The sequence below is a fragment of the Zootoca vivipara genome, chromosome 6, assembly GCF_963506605.1.
Source record: "Zootoca vivipara chromosome 6, rZooViv1.1, whole genome shotgun sequence".
NCBI lineage: Eukaryota > Metazoa > Chordata > Lepidosauria > Squamata > Lacertidae > Zootoca > Zootoca vivipara.
This window is the reverse complement of record NC_083281.1, coordinates 76,541,094-76,558,851: the sequence shown is the minus strand read 5'-3', so window position 1 is coordinate 76,558,851 and position 17,758 is coordinate 76,541,094. Positions and strand designations below refer to the sequence as shown.

At 42.2% G+C, this 17,758-nt stretch overlaps 1 protein-coding gene across 4 annotated transcripts in view; it reads left to right on the top strand.

The window, feature by feature from the left end:
• VPS13D (vacuolar protein sorting 13 homolog D) overlaps positions 1–17,758 on the top strand; it is a 132,692-nt gene that overhangs the window by 40,587 nt on the left and 74,347 nt on the right. For all 4 annotated transcript variants that reach the window (XM_060276152.1, XM_060276154.1, XM_060276153.1 and 1 more), the window contains 10 exons: positions 737–946; positions 1,550–1,815; positions 2,901–3,034; positions 3,622–3,777; positions 4,984–5,218; positions 6,391–6,465; positions 14,080–14,286; positions 15,519–15,608; positions 16,295–16,435; positions 16,704–16,826. In XM_060276152.1, the coding sequence (XP_060132135.1) occupies positions 737–946; positions 1,550–1,815; positions 2,901–3,034; positions 3,622–3,777; positions 4,984–5,218; positions 6,391–6,465; positions 14,080–14,286; positions 15,519–15,608; positions 16,295–16,435; positions 16,704–16,826 (1,637 nt within the window). The remainder of the gene's footprint in view (positions 1–736; positions 947–1,549; positions 1,816–2,900; positions 3,035–3,621; positions 3,778–4,983; positions 5,219–6,390; positions 6,466–14,079; positions 14,287–15,518; positions 15,609–16,294; positions 16,436–16,703; positions 16,827–17,758) is intronic.

Genomic DNA, 17,758 nt, shown 5'->3' with positions numbered 1-17,758 from the left:
GGGAGGGTTCAAATGATGAAAGTAGGGGACAATGTCGCTTCCTGTGGGTGACAGGTGGGAAAACTTTGCAGAGGTTTGAAAGAGAAATGTGGCTGATGCATTCTAGTGCTGTCACAAGGCTCTGCCCATCCTGTTTGGCCACAGCAAAACTTAAGGTGAAGCCATAATTCCTCACTTTCCCTTGTTTTTGTTTTCTTTTGTTAGCCAGATTAAGGCTGGCTCAGAAATCCGGTGCCAGGGTGATCTCTGCTTACAGTAGGGAATCAACAGCTCTGTGTATCTTAGATCTGGAGTTGCCAGGGACCTTCTGCATGCAAAGCAGCCACCCTACCATCAAATTACAATCTTTCTCCTTACCCTCCTACACTTAGCTAGGTAATAATAGTGCAGGAAGTTTCCTTACACCAACTATTGACCCGTCTAGCTTGTTTTTTTCCATACTGACCAAGTTCCATCTCTCCATCTCCTTGTACTTAATTTTCCCACCAGCCACAATGGGTTGCATCCAATGCTAGACCCATTGAAATGAACAGCCTATCACTCATTTTGGTCCATTAATTTCAGTGGGTCTGCTCGTGAGTAAAACTCAGTTGGCTACAACCCAGTTCTTCCAGGGGGAAGTGGAGGAAGTGTATGCTACAATATGCAAATATGAGCAGAATATTTGGAAACTGTTTGGAAGCATTTTGTGAGGTGCTTTGTTTTGTTTGGTCTCCCTTGCTTCAAATTCCTTTAGGTTTGACTTTAAGAAGTCCAAATTGCTCTTTGAGGGTTTCTCAAACCAAACCAAATCCATCAACTTGGTTTCACATTCCATGATGGCATTTGACACGCGGTACACAGGGCAGAAGATGGCTTCGGGAATGCCAAACGTGTTCAACTGTATCTTCCAGTCATCGAAGAACAGCAGTACTCAAGGAGCAATACAGATTGAGCTGCATTACAGGTAGGAGGAGCCCGAGATCACTGTGCCACTGAGACCGAGCTAGATGAGACAGACAGCCCAGTATTGGCCCAGGTGAAACAGGTGGCCTTCAGCTTGGTTTTCAGCCTGCAGGCTAAGGGTCACTGGGGACTTGAGCCTCTGTGTCAAGGCCACCTTTTCAGGCAAGATTTCATGGTCTCCACGGCATCGCTTGGTCCATTAACATTTATCATTAAGAACATAAGAAGACCCCTGCTGGATCAGTCCAAAAGCCCATCACAGTCCAGCATCCTGTTCTGAAGGTGACCAATCAGGTGCCTTTGGGGAGCCAACAAGGGGGCTTGAAATGAAACTAGTGCGACTGGATATTGGAGCACAGCTGGCAGCTAAAGAACCCATGCCAAGCTGCTGAGCTGTTTGAAGTATATCCTTTTGAACCATAGATGTCACAGCATTGATACTAGAAAAAAAGATGAATCTCAACCATCATGTAATCAGCTCGATGACTTGCTTGCTTAATACTCCCCCGAAATAATTTCAAAATGATGGATGCTCAAAAGTGGGCAATTGGGGTTGATAGAAGGTGCATAAAACATACTCATTGCTCACCTCTCTCCCCGCTAGATCTACCAAGGATTCCTCCTGCTTCACAGTTGTTCTGAACAACCTCCGCGTGTTTCTCATCTTCGATTGGCTAGTGCTTGTCCACGACTTCCTGCAGACACCCAGTGACACCAAAAAGGAGACCAACATCACTCCTTCCCGACAGCGCAATTACAGCAGTGAAGCCGCTGTTGTTCCCAAAGCAGTGAAGTGCGGGATAGTTACAAAGCGTTCTTCCCTTCAGGTCTCTGCTGAAAAGCAGTTGGAGGTCAAGGTAAACGTGACAGGTAAGGCAAGAACTCGGGAGGCAGGGAAGGGAAGGGCTGGGGGAAGCAACCCAGGCTTCTATCCACATTATTTGTGCATCATTCTATCATACAGTGGGGGGGGGGTGAGAGAGGAAGAGATGAAGCCCAGGGATAGAGCATCTGCTTTACACATAGAAGGTCCCAGGTTCAATCCCTGGCATTTCCAGGTGGAGTTGGGAGAGTTTCCTGCCTGAAAACCCAGAGGACCACTGCCAGTCAGTGTGGACAATGCTGAGATAGATTATACTGTTCTCAGTATCAGGCACAGTTTACTATATTCCTGTTGCTGTCCTAAACCATTACGGTAGGGGTGACTCAGGTTCAGCCTGGATAGACCTGCTTGGCAGGGTGAAGAGGGAACAGCCAGTCTGTGTTAACCCTGATTTTCTCCCGCTTCTCTGCCCACACCACACCCCATTCTAGAGTTTGCCACCATGGTTAGGGACAGTAGCTCTCGGAGTTCTGTGTCTACACCCAGCATTCTGCGAAGTGTTGAATGTGGCTGCAAAGATAAACAGAAATGATGAGCCAAGTGTGTTATTTGGCCATTGCTGAGAATTAGCTACCTTTCTGTGATGCTTGATGGAGAGTCCCGTGCATCTGAAAAGTTTGTTCCTGTGCCTCAGAAATTTTAAAAAGCTGTTAGGTAAAGGTACCCCTGACCATTAGGTCCAGTCGTGGACGACTCTGGGGTTGCGGTGCTCATCTCGCTCTATAGGCCGAGGGAGCAGGCGTTTGTCCGCAGACAGCTTCCGGGTCATGTGGCCAGCATGACTAAGCTGCTTCTGGCGAACCAGAGTAGCGCATGTAAACACCGTTTACCTTCCTGCCGGAGCGGTACCTATTTATCTTCTTGCACTTTGACGTGCTTTCGAACTGTTAGGTTGGCAGGAGCTGGGACCGAACAACGGAAGCTCACCCCGTTGTAGGGATTCGAACTGTTACTTACCTCGAATTTCTCATTTTGTGATATCTGACTTTCCATACTAAGCTGGAGAGAGAATGTTGACACTATCCAAAACCCATTAACCAACAGGAGAAATGCTTGTCATGTTTCCCTTCAGATACTGAATTTGTGGTGGTCGAAGACATGTCCTGTGCGGATACCAATGCAATTATTCTGAAGGGGACCACGGTTCTCACATACAAACCCAAACTAGTGGATCGCCCTTTCTCAGGCAGTTTGTCTGGCATTGAGGTAAGAGCGCATCTCTCCTGCTGCCTGATGCAATTCTAGCAGGCGATGATGTTCTTTTTTGGGGGGTGGAGGAAGCTTACCGGTCATCCTAATGCAGAGGGGTTCCCAAACTCTGGTCCACAGGGGTTCCCAAATTGTGGTCAGGTGGTCCGCAGCATGTCTGCATTGAATATCCATATAGATCTTGAATTGCATTTTGTTGCTTCTTGTTATATTGTATTTTATTGCACTGCAAAGTGTAATGCCATGAAATACAAGAAATAAAAGAAGCAATAAAAGCACAATTAAAAATCAGACAGCATCTAGGGCAGCACATCACAATTGCTACAACAGACAAGAGAATGAATGAAGCTGTCTCCTAAAGTGTATCATGAGAGCTTTAAATAATTTAATAGGGTAGGATCCTGCATATGAATAAAAGCTGTATCTCACTATAACTTCGACTAGACTTCAAAAGTCCACTGCCTTGCCCTCTCTCTCCCCCACCCCCCAGCATATTTTGGGCATCACAAGGTGTGGGGAGGGAGAACATTGTGTTGGCGGAGGACCACAAACATAGTGCTTGATCTTTGTTCCGTGTCACCTAGGTTTTTTCATGCCGACTGGGAAACGAGCAGGAAACGGCACTCTCGATCATCGACCCTGTACTAATTCAAGTTGAACTTGTGGGGAATTCTTCATATCCAAGTGGCTCAGGATTGTTGGATGCCTTCAACAGTGAAGACTTCCCGCCTGTTTTAGAGGTAATGCTCTAAATCAGCCTGTGGTGGCTGGGGTTGATGAAAGTTGCCTCCCCAAACATCTGGATGGGGCAGCCTTCTCTAAATGATTGTGTTCAGCGTTCTCAAATATACATGCAAGCTACCCTGCAAAGGGTGTCGTAATTGCTTTCCTTGAAAGTGTCATAATAACATGTAAAACGACTGAGTTGGGTGTTGGTTGTGTTAAGTTTAGCCTGGAGGAAGGAATTCTGAGAAGTGATAGCCATCTTCAAATATCTGAAGGGCTGTCACTTGGAAGATGGAGCAAGCTTGTTTTCTGCTGCTCCAGAGGGTAGGACCTGAACCAATGGATTCAAATAGCAAGGAAGGAGATTCCGACTAAACATTAGAAGGACTTCCTGACAGCAAGAACAGCTTGACAGTGGAACGGACTGCCTTGGAAGCTGGTGGGCTTTCCTTCCTTGGAGATTTTTAAAGAGAGGTTGGATGGCCATTTGCCAGGGATTCTCCAGCTGCGATTCCTGAATCGCAGCCAGTTGGACTAGATGACACCTGCAATCCCTTCCAACTCTGCAATTCTATGATTCTATGAAACCTTACTTTAAACAAAAATAACAAGCCATATAGCTGCTTGTAAAGATGTGCCTTTTTAGAACAAAGATATGTCCTAGGACACCGGGGGGGGGGGGATATTGTATTTTTTGGAACAAGGGAATGGTTTCAGACACCAGTGAACAGATCCTAATCTGAAATTTATATATGACTTTCTTGCCAACTTAATTCGCTTCACAGGGCAGATATTTTCCCCATTTTCTTCCTTGGTATAAATGGATTATTTCAAACACTGGGATAGGGATACTGTGGCCTTCTAGAGGTTGCTCATTTCATCCCTGGCCATTTGTCATGTTGAATGGGGCTTCTGGGGTTGCAGCCCAACAACATCTGGAGTGCTACATCTGGGTTCCCCATTGCTGCTTTAAACTCCGCATTTGATAGAAAGTTCATGGCTCCAGTTCTAAGAGATTTGTAACATTTAACATCTGTCTTTGTGTTTCAGATTCTGATTTAATTTTAAACCAGGTTGTTTTAAAAGAGAAACGTACAGGGTTTTTTTTTATGGTTTAATTAATAGGGTCAAGTAATAAATTGTTTTTAATCCACTTCTGTATTCTTTAGACATTCCGGCTTGCTAATTTCTCTTTGCTGCTGTTTCTAATTTTTATTCAGATTCAGTTACAAGCATTGGATATTAGGCTGTCTTACAACGATGTCCAGCTGTTTCTGGCCATTGCAAAATCCATTCCTGGTCAGACCAGCAACGCTGTGCCAGACCCGGCTGCTGCTTCAGATGCCAGGGCCACAGCTTCTCCTTCTCCTGCTGCTTCATCTTGGGTAAATGAGATCTCGGGACTGTTGTCGGAAACCATAGAAACTTACAAGCACACTTTGGATCCCGTTCTTGGTATGAATGCATTTTTTAAAGCTAAACTTGTGTTACTTTCGCCTTAAGTAATCCATTGCTGAGGTCATGCATAAGATTTAGCACGACATACGTGGGTAGTTTGATTAATTTTGTTTAACTAAAAGATACAAATGAAAATAATAGACGATACAATAAAAAGGAGATTGTCTGAATGTGATATCACAATCATATCGCTTGCTTATCCATCCCCACCCGCCAAAAAATCCTTTATTAATTACATTTTTCAATGCTTGGTACAGATATGACATCCAGTGTCATATACTCTCATATCTCTTGCCTTTGAGTGAGCAAACAAACCAGGAAGTCTTCCATTACTGTTGTCATCTAAACCAGGAAACCATGGTTAACAGCTTGGGAATAATAGCCTGCTTGCTAATCACAGATTCCTGGTTCAGATGACACAGGAATGGAGGACTTCCTGATTTGTTTTCCTGCTCGCAGCCAAAAAAGTGCGTTCCTATCTCAACTTATGCAAAGATGATAATCGGAGCTCAGCCAGTATGACAGCTTATATTTGTTATAGCAGTTCTAGGCCATTGGGATGTGGCTTCATAATGACAGAAGTATATCTACAGTCTAACATTGGTTGGCTTGTCCCCAACCTTGCTAATTGTGTTAATTGTTTATTGTTTATGCTACACCAATAATAGTGGGAGGCGGGTGGCGCTGTGGGTTAAACCACAGAGCCTAGGGCTTGCCAATCAGAAGGTCGACGGTCCAAATCCCCGCGACAGGGTGACCTCCCGTTGCTCGGTCCCTGCTCCTGCCAACCTAGCAGTTCGAAAGCACGTCAAAGTGCAAGTAGACAAATAGGTACCGCTCCGGCAGGAAGGTAAATGGCGTTTCCGTGTGCTGCTCTGGTTCACCAGAAGTGGCTTAGTCATGCTGGCCACATGACCTGGAAGCTGTACGCTGGCTCCCTCAGCCAATAGAGCGAGATGAGCGCCGCAACCCCAGAGTCGGTCACGACTGGACCTAATAGTCAGGGGTCCCTTTACCTTTGCCTTTCAACTGATAATAATACTTTTCTTGAAAATAGAATTGTTCCTTGTGTTTTGCTATTGACTGCTTCCGTAAAATATTTTGGTGGGGAAACAGCAGGAAGTGAATATGCGTTCAGGCCTTAATAGCAACTTACTATTTAATTGCAGAGTTGCAGCTGGCCCGACTGCAGGAACTGGGGTTTAGCCTAGATGACTGCCGCAAAGCTCTGTTAGTGTGCCAAGGTATGATTATTTTTGTGTGACTTGCAGATCTTATAAAATCATCCTTGTAATAGTTTGCTGTAGCAAAACAGGAGTGCATTCCATCCTTTGCAGGTGGACAATATTGTCGGTCCACAACTTTTCCCCCCCTCATCTCTCCCCCTCCCCTGCCCCTCAGTGCCATAACATGGATTGCCCTTACCCTGTTTTTGTGAAGATGTGATTTTCAACTAGAGGGGTGGGACCTGCTACCAGGCAATGGCCTGATCTAAGGAGGGCTGCAACAGCCCTACCAGATGGTTAAAGTGCACTTTTGTGTTAAAGGTTGGAAAAAGTTGAAGACTACCAGTACATACCGTTCTTATCATTTTATTTTTATTATTCATTATTTATTGAATTTATGTACCTCCCTATACCCGGAGGTCTATAACCTTCCTCCAAGATCATCCAGATAAAAACTGTTGTGGTGGGGAAAGAGGTATGGTCCTTTTGTCTTGCTCAAAGCATGATTTTATTCCTTCTTTCTGCATATATAGGCATGGAGGCCGTTTCTTTGGCATTGGGTATGCTAAAGGAAATGTGTGTCCAATTAGATTGATAGATAATATTAACCTCGTGGCACTTTGATGGCTTCTGTTTTTATTTTATTTTTAGCTCAACCCAATGTTTTCAAGTACAAAGGGACAAGCCTGCATAATTGGGAAAGAGACAGTTTTCTTTTTTTTTTTAAATACATTTTATTCCAATTTTCCAAATTCAACAAATTAACAAAACCAATCTTTTATACAAAATCTTATATTCACAACTTTTACCTTGCTCCGCCGAGCTATGACTTCCCCCCCTCCCTTCATGCGGGTTTCTTATTAATTCCTTTTTTTTGCAGTTCCTTTTTTAACATATTGGTCAATTCGTAAGGTTTATTTTAATCCTGCGAGAGTTTTTAATGATCTACAGTTTTTCTCCATGTAGTCCACATATTTACTCCAGTCCTTTTGAAACCTTGTCTCCCCCTGGTCACGAATCTTGCATGTCAATCTAGCAAGTTCAGCATAGTCCATCATTTTTATCTGCCACTCCACAATTGTAGGTAATTCCTGTAATTTCCATTTTTGGGCTAACAAAGTCCTAGCCGCGGTTGTTGCATACATAAACAGTGTTTGATCTTCTTTTCTAATCTCTCCTCCTATTATTCCTAACAAAAATGCTTCTGGTTTTTTTGGAAAGGTATATCTAAACATCTTTTTCAATTCATTATATAAACTTTCCCAAAATCTTTTAACTTTTTCGCATGTCCACCACATATGATAAAATTCACCATCTTTCTCTTTACATTTCCAGCAACTTTTATCACTCATTCTATACATTTTAGCTAACTTAACTGGAGTTAAATACCATCTGTACATCATCTTATATACATTTTCTTTCAAGGCAGTACATGCTGTAAATCTTAAAGTTTGATTCCATAGTTTCAACCACGCATCATATTCAATATTATGCCCCAAATCTTTTGCCCATTTAATCATCACTTCTTTTGTCAACTCATCTTTTGTATACCACTCCAACAACAGATCATACATCTTTGCCAAAAGCTTTGTTTTGCCTTCTAGCACTTCTATTTGAAATTTGGATCTTTTATCCTCAAAACCTATTTTTCTATCTTCTTTAAGCACATCATTTATTTGATGGTATTCTATCCATCCTGTTAACACTCCTTTAATGTCCTCAAAAGGTTTTAAACTCCATCCTTTTTCAGTTTTCGTCAAGATTTCCTCATACGTGGCCCACCTCTTTTCCATATTTACTTTCTTAACTGTTAATACCTCTGCTGGTGAGACCCACCAGGGTGTTTTAGTCTCTAACAGCCTTTTATTTCTTTCCCACACCTCGTACAGAGATCTTCTTATCACATGATTCGTAAACCCGGTATGTGATTTCTTTTTATCATAACATAAATATGCATGCCATCCAAATCTATTGTTAAAACCTTCCAAATCTAACAAGTCCGTATTCTCTAGAGTTATCCATTCTTTTATCCAACAGATACAGGACGCTTCATAATAAAGTCTCAAGTCTGGCAGGGCGAATCCACCTCTTTCTTTCTTATCTACCAAAATCTTATGTTTTATTCTAGGTTTTCTCCCCTGCCAGACAAATCTTGATAAAATCTTTTGCCACTCTTGGAATTGCCTCGTACCTTTAACCACAGGTATAGTTTGAAATAGGAATAACATCTTAGGTAATACATTCATCTTTATTGTTGCAATTCTTCCTAAGAATGACATTTTCATATTAGTCCATCTTTCCAGGTCTTTCTTTATTTCCTTCCATACTTGTTCGTAATTATCACTGTAAAGATTAATATTCTTTGCTGTCATCCATATTCCCAAATATTTTACCTTTTTAGCCACGTCGAGTCCATGTTTTAACTGTAATTCCTGTTTTTCTTCTTTCGTCATATTCATTGCCATAACCTTGGTTTTTTGTCTATTTAATTTGAATCCTGCCAATTGACCAAATTTCTCCATTACTTCTATAGCTTCTGCAACACTTTCCTTTGGATTTTCCAATGTTAAAACTAAATCATCTGTGAAGGCTTTCACTTTAAATTGCTTTGCACCTACCTTAATACCTCTAATTGTAGATAGGTCTCTTAATCTGATCAATAATATTTCCAGGACCATGATGAACAATAACGGTGATAAAGGGCAACCCTGTCTAGTTCCTTTTGTGATTTCAAAATATTCTGTTAGGGTGTTATTAATTATCAATCTTGCCTTTTGCTCTGAATAGATCGCCTCGATCCCATTCACGAATGTATTCTTCCCAACCATTGATTCCAAATTCCTCTTCATGAATTGCCAAGATATATTGTCAAAAGCTTTCTCAGCATCTACAAACATCAAGACAGCTGGTTTATCTATCTTGGTCTCCAGATATTCTATTACATCTATTATGTGTCTTACATTATCCTTTAGCTGTCTACCAGGAAGAAAACCAGCCTGATCCTTATGTATTATTTGATTTAAAACTTCTTTCAATCTCTTGGACATTATATCTGCAAAGAGTTTGTAATCATTATTCAATAATGAGATTGGTCTATAATTTTTGACTTCTAAGCCATCCGTATCCGGCTTTGGGATCAATGTTATGTATGCCTCTTTCCATGTATTTGGGATCTTTCCCCCCAACAGAATATCATTCATCATTTCCTCTAAAACTGGAACCAACAGTTCATTCAGTACTTTATAATATTTCGCCGTTAAACCATCTGGTCCTGGGGCTTTACCTTGTTTCATTCTCCCTATTGCTTGTTGTAATTCTTGTGTCGTTATCCTGTTATTTAGCTTTTTCCTCTCTTCTTCTGGAATTGGTTTCAATCCATATTTTCCTAGATACTCACTGATCTTCTTCTCATCTTCTTTCTTTTTGCAATACAAATCCTTATAGAATTTTTGAAAGGTTTTCTTAATCTCCTTTGAATCTTCCGTCATTCCTCCCTCTGTTTTAATCTTAGTTATTATGTTCTGATTTTGACGTTTCCTTAACTGCCAAGCCAACAGTTTTCCTGTTTTATTCGCCGATTCGAAATTTCTTTGTCTCATTTGTTTTATTTTCCACTCAATCTCCTGATTGATCAACATGGAGAATTGTGTCTGTAACATCTTTATATCATTCTTTATTTGCTGATTCTCGGGTTTATCAATCAGGTTCTTCTCATTTTCCATGAGACATTTCAAAATTTCTTCTTTCTTCCTTTCTTTCTTTCGTTTCAGAAAACTGTTTTGCTGTATTAGAAAGCCTCTCATCACTGCTTTACTTGCATCCCATACCATATCCAGTCCGGTATCCTTGTATAAATTCCAATGAAAATAGTCTTTCAGGGTCTTCTTAGCTTTCGAGACCACCTCTTTATCATCAAATAAATCTTCGTTCATTCTCCACCTGAAGGACTTTTGGTCTTTGTTTTTCAATTCCATGAATATAGAGTTATGGTCTGACAGTGTACGTGGTATTATCTCTGTTTTACTCACCCTGGGCACTAGTTCCTTGGAGATCCACATGTTATCTATCCTTCCCGAACTCTGATTTGGTTCTGAGAAGAATGTAAATTGTTTAGTTGTAGGGTGCCTCAGTCTCCAAATATCCACTAGACCCAGGTTTTCTACTAGTTCAAAGAAGGATTTTGGTAATTTACCTTCATTCTTCCTTTTCTTGGTCCTATCCAATTCTGGCACTGTCACTCCATTAAAATCGCCCATAAGCATTATCTTTTGATCCATATATTCAATCAGCCTTTCCTCCAGATTCTTGTAGAATTCAGCTTTATTTTCATTCGGTGCATAGATTCCCACCACTAACATTTTTTCTCCCTCAATCGATATTTGAGCCGCGATTATTCTTCCTTCTTCATCTTTAAAAATCAATTTCGGATCTAATTTCTCCTTTATATACAAGACCACTCCTCTCTTTTTCTTTTCCATCGAACTTATAAACTCTTTACCCAACCTTTTATTTTTAAGAATATAACTATGTTTTTTTGCCACATGTGTTTCTTGAAGACAAATTATATCCAAATTCTTCTTCTTCAAAACATGATCAATTTTATTCCTTTTAATCTTATTATTCAAGCCATTCACGTTCCAGGAATGTATCTTCAATGCCATTTTACTTCCTACTATCAGGAAGAGCAGAAAATTATTTTGCTAAACTTGGTCGGGTTCTTTATTTAAATCCTTATCTTCTTCTTCTTCTTCCTCTCTCTCTGACTCTTGATCTTGGTCTTCTTCCTCTGCCTTTTCTTCTTCTTCCTCTCTTCTCTTTCTCCTCCTTCTTTGTGGTCTTGGGTCTTCTTCCTCTTCCGCTGTTACTTCTGCTAGAACAGCCAGTTCTGGGTCCAACTCTCCCAAAAAATTTTCGTACTTCCTCAAGAATTTTCCGATATCCTGTATACTTGTCAGCACATGTCTCTTCTCCTTATAATGAAACATCATTCCTTCGGGGTATTCCCATCTATGTTGAATTCCATTTCTCTTAAGCAAGGCCACCATTGCTTTATAATTGTCGCGTTTTTTCAAAAATCTTCCTGGTATCTCTTTAAACACAATTATAGGCTTACCACTGATGATTAGCTTGTTGGTGAAACTCAGTCTTAAAATCTCATTTTTCATCTCCATTGTATTGAATATCACCACACAATCACCAGGTGCTTTCCTTGCTTTGGCCTTTGCTGATTTCACCTTAATTCTAAATACATTTACAATTGTCTGACTCACTTCTTCATCTGTTTTTCCCATCCATTTTGCCAATTCAGCAATTATTCTCGATTTGATATCTTCTCCCGTTTCTTCAGGAATACCCCTCAATTTCAGATTCAACTGTCTTTGTTTCATTTCTATCAATGCCAAATTGTCAAGCATTTGTTCATGTGCCTTATCCAGTTTTTTCACTTTGTCTTTCACTTTATCCGTTTCCTTTTTAACCTCTTTTACTTCTTTTTGTGTCTTCTTAATTGAATCTTCCATTGTTTTGGATCTCACTGACAGATCTTTTATCTGAGTCGAAAGCTCTCCCACCGCTCCTTCAATCTTCTTGTCAATCTCTCCCAATTTCTTATCCATTCGCTGTTCACTATGTTTAAATTCATCTTTAATTTTTTGCCATAAAGCTTCTAGATCTTTAACTTCTTCTTGTTTAGAGCCTCTTCTGTCTTTCGGTGTGCTTGCCGGCTTCTTTTCCTCTTTACCTGCCATTTTTATTCAGGAGGGAACCAAAAGCAAACAAACAAAAGAAAAAAAAGCAAAGAAAATCCCCCTTCTCACCACTAGAGGGTACTGCTCAAAATCCCAAGTTCCTGCAATACCCAATTTACCCCCAGATGGCGCTATACTTTGTCCCAACTCCTAAGTATGTAAATTCCCTTCTCCACCACTGGGTGGTATACTCTCAATTCTCAGTCCTCTTTCAGTACTTTTCCACTCTCAGTACATAGAAGGATTACAGATTGCAATTCCCCTTAACTCAGTCCCTCCTTAATAAGCTCCTTTCCGCTTCTTACTCAATTGAGTTCATCTTTAATTTCAAAGACCTAAAACAAAGAAGCCAAGTCCCGCAACTCTTCAGCCACTTGCAGGCTTAATCCACATATAGAATCCAATGCGACCCAAAAACAAGTTAAAAGCTTCAGCCACTTGCAGGCTTAATCCAATTAGGGATAGTAAGGACCCCAGATCTGCATTTCTAAAGCTGTAAATCCCCCTCTTCAGCCTCTTGATGGCTCAATCCAAGATCGGCCCCCCCTTCAGAGCTCAAAGTTAGTGTAGGAATGCTCTACTCATAATTGTTTTAGAAGTCAGCCTTCTCCTCCCCCTTCTTCAATGCTGCAGCGATATTTAAACAGCTTTCAAACAACTCAAAGCCGATCGTATTTTCTGGGCTAGAGCACAGATAATACACAGTATCTAATTAGGGAGAGTAGAGACCCCAGGTCAACATTTCTAAAGTTGTAAATCCCCCTCTTCAACCTCTTGATGGCTCAATCCAAGATTGGCCCCCCCTTCAGAGTTCAAAGTTAGTGTGAAAATACTCTAGTCGTAATTGTTTTAGAAGTCAGCCTTCTCCTCCCCCTCCTTCAGTGCTACAGCGGTGTTAAAACAACCGATCGTATTTTCTGGGCTAAAGCACAGATGATACACAGTATCTAATTAGGAAGAGTAAAGACCCAAGATCTGCATTTCTAAAGCTGTAAATCCCTCTCTTCAGCCTCTTGATGGCTCAATCCAAGATCGGCCCCCCTTCAAAGCTCGAAGTTAGTGTGGAAATACTCTACTCGTAATTGTTTTAAAAGTCAGCCTTCTCTTCCCCCTCCTTCAGTGCTGCAGCGATATTAAAACAGCTTTCAGGCAGATCAAAGCCGATCGTATTTTCTGGGCTAGAGCGCAGATAATACAAAGTATCTAGATCACTTGCAGATCCACCACCAAGATAGAGACAAAGTATCAATATAGAGTCTTTAGGTAATTCTTTTCACCCCTCAAAACTTGCCTTGTTACAAAATAAACAAGGGCTTCTGCAAAACTCACTCCGCAGGCAGTCAGTTTCACTTTCCATAGCTCAGCTCCTCTGATTTTCTTACTGCGCCATTTTCTCCCGCTGCTGGGACGGGCCCCGTTTTTGCGCCCCACAGCTTCACAAATCCGATCTCTAATCAGTAACCAATTATCTCCTCCGTCTTTTGACACGGATTATTTATAATTTAAGAGAACTTGCTGCTTACCATCGGAAGCCAGAGACTGCGCTTAACGGAGCCAGTGGTCTCTCCCCTTTCGCGCCCGCAGCTCAATCCCACGCCCGGTTCCCAGGCTATAAAAACCTAGAAAAACCAGGCGTAGGAGGGCACGCTGGGCACAGCTGGGTGCCACGACCCTCAGGGTAACCCCCCCTGAGGTTTTAGAAGTCCGCAGAGCCTTTGCGTGACTTCAAAGCGCTCCGTTAAGCTCGAGATTCCCCGAGAGGCTATCTCGCACTTCCTTTGATGTCCGCAGCTCGCCGGAAGCCCAAGAGACAGTTTTCTTTTGACGTCCTTCCTGCTTTGCATTGCTTAGTAGGTGTCTGATTGCTTGCTTGTTGTGCATTCAGGTCAGCTGAAGAAAGCAGCAAGTTGGTTGTTCAAGAATGCCGAGCCTTTGAAGTGTGCACCGTTGGATTCCAGCCACCGTGATATCCAGGGCCCCATGGCTCTGCGCTTAATCTCTGGAGTAGAAATCAAAGCAGAGAGCATCTGCATTTGCTTTATCGACGACTGCATGGACTGTGATGTTCCCTTAGCCGAGCTAACCTTTTCACGTAAATATTCCCACTTTATTTGCAGCCGTGGCTGCTGCAGAGTTTGCTGGTTGTCACATGGCTTGCGTGGTCGATCTGCCAGGTGGTGCAGTCAGCTGATATCGGCCTAGACTCTAAAGGCCTGGGCATGCTGTAGCAGAGTCCAAGGAGCAGCCAGAAACTTTGAGAGAGATGGTAGTTGCATTAGTCACAAGCGTTTATTAAGTATATCTCAGGAGATAGAAAAACATGCCCGCTCCTTCTTCATCAGCACAGCAGAAAACAAAAGCAAAGGCTATACACAAACGGAAGTGTAGACAGACATGTGACATGCAATAGCTACATGCCTGTCCATAAGGTGGAACTGAATTCCCAACAATTTTAAGGTTCTTGGAAATCCATCCCTTCACTTGGGAAGTTAGCCACATAAGCTTCAGTCAACGCTCAATGCTGGTCAGGGGGTGGTATGTAGAATTGCAAGTTTGTAAGAACCTGAGGATCAGTCCTTGTGCAGCAAGGTGGGCTTTTGGAATAATGCCTAGCATTAACCAGAATTTACCCAGCATCTTCCACCATTAACAGGGAAAGAAAAGCATGCCCCGGCTGTTAAGTGCCTTTAAGAGAAAGAGTGAGTTTAGGAAGGCAACACCTGAGACTTCAAGCTGGGTTGCTGGGCTACACACCAGTCTCCACAAACCAATGAATCCATCAGTCTCAGCCCACTGTTAATGTCAAGCAAGTCTGCCAGTAAAGTATTTTGAGTACCAGAGGAGGAAGAAAGGAGAGGCGGAGTCTCAAAAGAGCAAAAAACCAAAAAGGAGCAATTAATGGCCCAAACATTTCTGAAGATACTTAAAGTTAATTAGGCTTGTTAGTTTGCAGTTCATGGGCATAGGACACAATGCTGTACATCTAAGTACTCCAAGGAAAAATATATTGGAAACATGATGCCATTTAATTTGCCTTTGTTTTGCACCTTTGAGTTTTGCACCCTTCTCCTCCCATCTTTTGTTACGACTACTTCTGATGCTTCAGTGTGCTTTAAAAAGGAAAAAAACTGGCGAGGGTGTGTGTGTGTCTTTTTATGTGGGTTAAATACATACCTGGATAGAGCCAACACCCTCTCACAAAGTGATGAACTGAAAAATGTTTGTTAACTATGGGCTGAGGCTGGGAGGGGATATGATTTTTATTTATTTTTTTAATGGTTGAAAAGTTGCTCATCGATTTTTGTATAAATGCTTTAATTTCAGACCTGAATTTTCTCCAGCATCTAAGAGCCAGCCCTGAAGGTTATGCGAATTTTACACTCTCGGGAGATTACTATAACCGCGAGCTTTCGGGTAAGAAGGGTGGGGAGCTTCGTGATCAAATGTGGCTCTTCAAGCCCCTCTATCTGGCCCTCAGGGTTTTCCTGTGGCGGTCATCACCTACTGGCCCTGCTTTGCATCTTCTTTGTGTGTTTTTGTCTGGCTGGAATGTGTTCTTGAACTCCGATTACGCCTCTTGTTTGCCTGGATGGAGGGCAGAGATGTGTGTGGGGGGGTAGCCTATTGTACAGAGGCAGCATTTACAATCATTGCTCTGTACGCTTTTGCCTCTAGCCCCATCCACCACTGCCATTGTGACCCCCTGGAAAGTCGCACGAAAGGAAACGTAAATCTCAGGCTAAAAAGGGTTTCCTACCCTTGAGGATAAGTGTTTGTGTATTCCAGCATTTGGCGTTCAGAGAGGTGCTGATTTGCCACCATGGCTAGCAGCCATTTACCTGAGTTCGCTGTACATCTGAGAATACTCGATTTTTTGAAAAGAAAAGAGAAAAGACCTGTTTCTGTTTTTATGCTACCTGAGAAGCAGGTAGTTAGACTGGGGTACTTCTGGTTGCATTTGAAGCTGCAGTTACTTGAATAAAGCATAATACTGTAACATAAAATGCACTGCAGCATGTATGAAACTGGCATGACTGGCATGCAAAATCCGTGTTTTAACCCGCCATGATGATTGGTCTGTTTTCCTCTGTTTCTCCCAGGCTGGGAGCCTTTTATTGAGCCCTGGCCGTGCTCTGTGGCCTGGCAGCAGCAGTTAGCCAGCCGCCTCCACCCTTCCCGGTTGAAGCTGGAAGTGAAAGCAAAGCATCGTTTGGACATCAACATAACTACTGTGTTAATCGGTATGTCAGGCCTTAGTATCCGACAGAGTAAACCCACTTAATTTAACCAGCCTAAGTTAATCTTGCCCATCAATTCAGTGTGTCTGTTATCAGTAGGACTAGCATTGGCTGCAACCCTTGGCTTTGTTTGCATCTTTCTCTAAGCCTAATTTTTGGGGGAAGGAACCCTGCAGGCACCAGAGAAGTCATTGGTTGTGCAATATTTTTTTAGCTTCAACCTGACCTGTGCTGTATTTTCTTCTTCTTCTGTTTCTCTGTCTGTCTCTAGAGCAGTATGCCAGCACCAAGCAATCATGGATGGCAGATTATTGCAAGCAGGAGAAGGAAGTAGAGGAAGTTGAATCTGAAGACTGGATGGGCTCTTCAGTCGATCCTCCATCCTTCGGACAAGGTATGACTTTGACTCCCTTACAGTGGGGTTTTTTGTTTTTTGTTTAGCTTGTGATTGCACATGCCACGCTGTAGCTGTAGAATGAGACCTTCATAATATTGCTCTAAGTAGAATGCTTAGGGCACAGCCTTTAGAGTTATCCCCACTCTATGCTTCATTCCTCTCTGATAATTCGCTGTTGGGCAATTTGGCTTCAAACTGAGCGCTTGTTACCACCTGTCTGTGACTTCTATGTGCATAATACTCTATTACACAAAAGGTCTGTTTGCCACGGAGCCCTTTTCTGGCTCACTTTATTTCATGTTTACTCCCTGTTCCCAGTGGACATCCTCACCAACACCCTTTCAGCCTCCTGCGTGTCCCCAAGCCCAACTTCCCAATGTTTGTCCCAAGCTCCTACCTGCACTGCCAGCCAGTCCCAATCTCTTAACCAGGATCCTGGCTCTTGCATGACCTTCCTTCCCGCTCTCCCAGCTGTTTGGGCACAAGCCCCGCTCAGATTGAGAAGACTGTGAATAGGTGCTGAAGCGACTTCTAAACCCTAGATCTTCCCATCCTCACTTCTTTGCCTTGGGACTGCTTCCCAGTCAGATGCCTCTGGCTCTTACACCCCTCATGGTATTAACAACTCTTAGAGAGAGTGACTGAGATGGTAGGAGCATCCTTGATACACAAGGGGCAGTAATGCATTGCAGCTTCTGTTAAAACCTTTGTTCTCTGTCTTTTAAAAATAAATAAATAAATGATTTCTTTGATGCAAAATCCTGAAAATGAAATGATGATATCAAGCTTTCTTTTGCACCTACTTTCCCCCAGTATCACTATATTTTTGTTGCAGTATTCCACATCCACATTGGCCTGGTTCACATGCAGCGCTAAACCATGGTTTAATTTGATTGTCCAAGCTGGCCTACCATCTTAACCATGGCTTA